The 2,782-nt window shown below is 20.9% G+C and overlaps 1 protein-coding gene across 1 annotated transcript in view; it reads right to left on the bottom strand.

Moving 5' to 3' along the window:
• Phum_PHUM282090 (nidogen, putative) overlaps positions 1-562 on the bottom strand; it is a gene marked incomplete at both ends in the record, with an annotated part of 2,987 nt that extends 2,425 nt beyond the window's left edge. The window contains one exon of the mRNA XM_002426815.1: positions 322-562. Coding sequence (XP_002426860.1) covers positions 322-562 — 241 coding nt within the window. The remainder of the gene's footprint in view (positions 1-321) is intronic.
• Between the last annotated feature and the right edge of the window lie 2,220 nt (positions 563-2,782).

The following is a 2,782-nucleotide window of genomic DNA, read 5'->3' as shown; positions in this document are numbered from 1 at the left end:
AAAGATGTTAGGGGGAAAAAAAGGGGGAGGGGTATTCGTCAACTGAAAAAAGTCCTTCAAAAATTTAATAGGAAAAGAGATAATTTAATAATGGGGAGTCCCCCTCCCCTTAATAACAGGCGCCAAATAAATATTATATCATTACTCGTCTTTTAATCAAAACATTGTATTTTACATATATATTTTCCGTCTTTTCCTCGTCAAATATTAAAAAAAAAAAAAAAAAATAGGAAAATTATTAAAAAAATATAATAGTATCACTATTATTATTATAATAATATGAATAATATTATAATTCGTAAAACAAAACAAAACAATTACCTTCGACGATGGCTAAAACAATTTTTTCGGTCATGTTATAAACATAAATGTTACTTTCGATTCCGAAAAAAATTCTTTTCCAAAATGAATCGTAAGTTAAAACGTAGGAATTATTGGATTCTGGTACATCTTCGGCGTTTATTAATTCTTTTCTTTCCGTGTTAAAAAAATAAATTCCGCTTTCACTGGCTACGGCCAATTCTGCAAACAACAACAAAAACAAAAACATAAACATAAACATTAACAATAAAATTAATATATATAAAAATATTATAAACAATCGTAATAAAAAAAAAAATCACAAAACGTAAACATTCAAACCGGTTTCGGAAGAAAAGTTAAAACAAATAATAATAATAATATTAATAAACTCGTAATAAAATTCAAAATAATAATAATAATAATAATAATAATAATAATAATAATAATAATAGAAAATGTCAAACGCAATAAAAAAAAAAAATTCGATACGAACGTTTTGTATCCGAAATCAAATACAAATTTTTTTATTATTCTAATAAATCATCATCATCATCATCATCATCATCATCATTATTTAAAGTATGTACATACCTACATTAACGAATAATTTAAAAATAAATAAATGACGAAGTTTTAATAAGATGTAAACAAATAAATAAATAAGGGTAACCCATGGGGGTTTTCTTAATTAACCACCGCCGCGTTATAAAATTAACGCCTTAAAATTTTAAAACAAAATGCCGAAATAATAATAATTTATCGATATAAATAAAATAATGAGGAAGGAGGGAGGGGGTTGTTGGGAAATTAATGATATTTATTAATCGTATGTCATTATCCGATCGATTATTATTATTGTTATTAGGTCGATTATTTTTTTTTTTTTTGTTTTTCCAATCATTTTCTTTCTCTCCGTTAATTAATTTTTTGTTTTAAAATAACCCTAAAGACGAAATTTATTGTAAATGTAATTAAAAGATTTTAATGGATCATTAAAAAAAAAAAAATAACTTGGGGGTTAATTTATGTACGTGGCTTATGTATATATATATATATATATATATATATATATATATATATATATAAAATAATTATTTATTATAAACAAGGTTTCAAATTGTTTAAACATTTATAAAAAAATAAAAATTAAACGTAAAAAAAACGTCGATGTGAACTTTTCTCGGTTACGATTAAGGGTTGAAATTGTTGTTTTTGGATAATTAATTAAAAATTTTTATTACAGTAATAATAATAATAATAATAATAATAATAATAATAATAAATGATTGTACAAACGCGCGTTATCATCGTCTCGTTGTTATCATTTTCATTTAAAAAAAAATTTTTTTTTAGCTTTCCATTCCTTTTTTTTTTTTTTTTATTATTACTCACGTAAAAGCGATAGAAATGTATCGAAATTTCATATCGAAGTAACGTTTTTTTTTTTTTTTTTAGGTTCTTAAACGTTTTACAAGTGTTTTTTTTAAACAATATTAACTTAGCACACTGGATGTAAATTAATTAATAATTAGTTAAAGTTACAATTTTGCAAAAAAATATTTAGTTCGACATTTTGTAATAATAATAATAAACAAAGGAAGAATTCTATGACTTATAACGATGAATGCTTTTGACGTTATTCACTTTTCGTTTTTTTTTTTTTTTAAACTTTTTACTTATTAAAAAACTCGATAAAGAATAATTAAAAAGGTGTAATAATTATAATATTAACTCGTTGGAATATGAAAAACCGGGAAAAGCACCAAAAAAAAAACAAAAAACGAATTTTTGGAATCGATAGGAAAACGTGAAAAAAATATCACATTTAAATCCTTCGAGTAGGGAAACGTTTTACATTTATATACGCGGATTTAATTTTGATCTATGAAATCAAGGTAATAAATATATAATAAAAATTCAATTGTCGATTTTTTTTAGTATGATTTACGCTACCGTAAACATGCTGATAAGAATCTATTTTGATTACGTTGATAGCAAAATAATAATAATAATAATAATAATGATAATGATAATAATAATACTAATAATAATAATAATAATAATAATAATAATAATGATAATAAACCTAAAAATTTGTTTATCGTAAAAAAAAAAAGCGAGAAACCAAAACAAAAATTCAATAAAAAAAATTTTAATGAACCGAGAAATAAATCAATAAATAAATTTTTACAAAAATATTTAAATGAAAATAAGTAATTATTTTTAATAATAATAATAATAATAATGATAATAATAATAATAATAATGAATAAAAATAGTAATAATGATAATGATAAAAAAATCTATTAAATAATTTCCTGGGCTATTCAAAGTCAAATTGATTGATTGTGAAATTCTTTTACGAAAATAATTTTTTTTTTTTTTTTCGAAGGTTAATATAAATACGTGTCTTTTTATTTTATAAAAATATTAATAATAATAATAATAATAATAATAATAATATAATAATATAATATAT

This window comes from Pediculus humanus, genomic scaffold (assembly GCF_000006295.1).
Source record: "Pediculus humanus corporis 1103172107666 genomic scaffold, whole genome shotgun sequence".
NCBI lineage: Eukaryota > Metazoa > Arthropoda > Insecta > Psocodea > Pediculidae > Pediculus > Pediculus humanus.
Note: the sequence above shows the minus strand (reverse complement) of the source record. Positions and strands in the feature narration are given on the sequence as shown.